This window comes from Ailuropoda melanoleuca, chromosome 1, assembly GCF_002007445.2.
Source record: "Ailuropoda melanoleuca isolate Jingjing chromosome 1, ASM200744v2, whole genome shotgun sequence".
Lineage (NCBI taxonomy): Eukaryota > Metazoa > Chordata > Mammalia > Carnivora > Ursidae > Ailuropoda > Ailuropoda melanoleuca.
In genome coordinates, this window is record NC_048218.1 from 43715099 (window position 1) to 43717372 (window position 2274).

General features: G+C 36.0%; 1 protein-coding gene across 1 annotated transcript; it reads left to right on the top strand.

Moving 5' to 3' along the window:
• On the top strand, positions 1-948 carry LOC100482146 (olfactory receptor 5H2-like). The gene has a single exon (XM_034664280.1). The coding sequence runs from the start codon at positions 19-21 to the stop codon at positions 946-948; it is 930 nt and encodes a 309-aa protein (XP_034520171.1). The 5' UTR covers positions 1-18.
• The last annotated feature ends 1326 nt before the right edge of the window (positions 949-2274 follow it).

Genomic DNA, 2274 nt, shown 5'->3' on the forward strand with positions numbered 1-2274 from the left:
AGGTCATCTATTAAGAATATGGAAACTAAAAATACAACCGAGCTGGAAGAGTTTGTTCTCACGGGACTCACCTATCAACCAGAGTGGCAAATTCCCTTGTTCCTGGTGTTCTTGGTTATGTATCTCATCACCATTTTGGGGAACCTTGGTCTGATTGCTCTCATCTGCAATGACCCTCACCTTCACATCCCCATGTACATATTCCTTGGGAGTCTGGCATGTGTGGATGGTTGGATATCATCCACAGTGACCCCCAAGATGCTGGTCAACTTCTTTTCCAAGAATAAGATGATCTCTCTCTCTGAATGCATGATACAATTTTTTTCCTTTGCATTCGGTGCAACCACAGAATGTTTTCTGCTGGCAACAATGGCATATGATCGCTATGTGGCCATATGTATGCCTTTACTTTATCCAGTAATTATGACCAATAGACTATCCATCCAGCTGTTAGTTGCATCATTTGTAGGTGGCTTTTTTCATGCCTTAATTCATGTAGGTTTTTTATTCAGATTAACCTTCTGTAATAATAACATAATACATCTCTTTTACTGTGATGTAATGCCATTATTTAAAATATCTTGCACTGATCCTTCTATTAATATCCTCATAGTATTTATTTTTTCTGGGTCAATTCAGATGCTCACTATTCTGATTGTTGTTATTTCTTACACATTAGTTCTTTTTACAGTCTTAAAAAAGAAGTCTCTGCAAGGCATTAGAAAAGCCTTCTCCACCTGTGGAGCCCATCTCTTATCTGTGTCTCTGTACTATGGCCCCCTTCTCTTCATGTATGTGTGCCCTGGCTCTGCACAGGCAGATGATCAAGATATGATGAACTCTCTATTTTACACTGTTATAATTCCTTTCTTAAATCCAATGATCTACAGCCTGAGAAATAAGAAAGTCATAGATTCACTGAGAAAAATGTTAAAGAGAAATGCTTAGATCTTGGAAGAATATCTATTCTCTGTTCATTAAAATGATACAATTTTGCAGATTAGATGTTGCTATCTGTTGACTAATATTCAGAATCCTTTTGCAGTTATAAATGTCCTTGTCTTTAAATGACTTAAGGGGGGAGAATCTAGTAATATCCCTAAAATATTTTTGTATATTAATCAAAAGTACACAAGGAATTTTAATCAAGTGTTCATATCATACTTAAATAATTAAAACAGAAAGAAAAATAAAATAAAAATATTTCTCATGCTTGTCTCTTTTTGTGTAACTTTATAAATGATTTAATACCAAAATAGGATAGTGCCTCTGAACAGAATTTGATTGTGATATTTTTGATACTTGTACAGCTGTATAGCCAAGACCCATGTTACATTTAACTGGATAGTGGAGGCAGATTTGTATTTGAGTGAATAGAGGCAAATTCCAGATATTTTGCTAGCCATCAAAAGGTTTTTCTTTCTACTTTTTTGGGGGCATGGTGAATTTTACCTCTTGTGGGGATTCAACTCTGCTATCACACAGAGAAATAAAAAGAAATGGGAGCAATGAGGGAAGAAGATGACAAGGGTTTTAAGACGATGAAGACGGGGCCAAACTGTAAAAGATGCTCTTAGCTTGGTGTGCTTCTTGGAGGAAGACAGAGGCAAGTTGCCTCTCTCTGTCTATGATGCCTTCTATAGGCTTTTTCTAGCTGTGTTTGTATGTTGCTGGGCAATCTGGAAAACTTCACTAATAAAGAAAGCTAACAGATTCAACTGAGGACTTAAGTTGGGGTGGACATAGATAGAAGTGACTGAAGAGGAAGGAAGTGGTCTCAATATTGTTAGAAGTAAAAACAATTAAGCCTAAAAGATTAAGAAATCAATAATATGTATCTTATTGGAATGTGCTGTTGTCGTGAGGGAGTTTAAATTCATGTTACCAAAGTCCAGTGATATTCAGATGATATAATGTTATAGCAAGTGTCTACAGAGACATGAAAATCAACAAGAGTTAGGATGTTTTGTGCCTCAAAGTTCATAAATGTTAGCTTTAATCACACTCTATTTGCAAAGCATAATGAGTGATCCACCTCCAAAGCACCCCTACCCTTTCCCTCTAACACTGATTCCATACACAGTGCTACTGGTACCACTGAGGCTGTCCTCCCTATAACTACCTACTTCTGGAATTGCAAAACCATTAATTACTTAATTAATTACTTAATCACCACCTTCTTACTGATTCTCTGTTACCTCCTGAAATTTGTAAACATAACTTAGATTAGTAATAGTCCCTTTCAATAATATTTAATAGATTGTCTTTGGTACT

Bases quoted from the DNA above. Each gene is read 5' to 3' on its own strand.
- LOC100482146 (XM_034664280.1), top strand. From the start codon at position 19: ATGGAAACTAAAAATACAACCGAGCTGGAAGAGTTTGTTCTCACGGGA.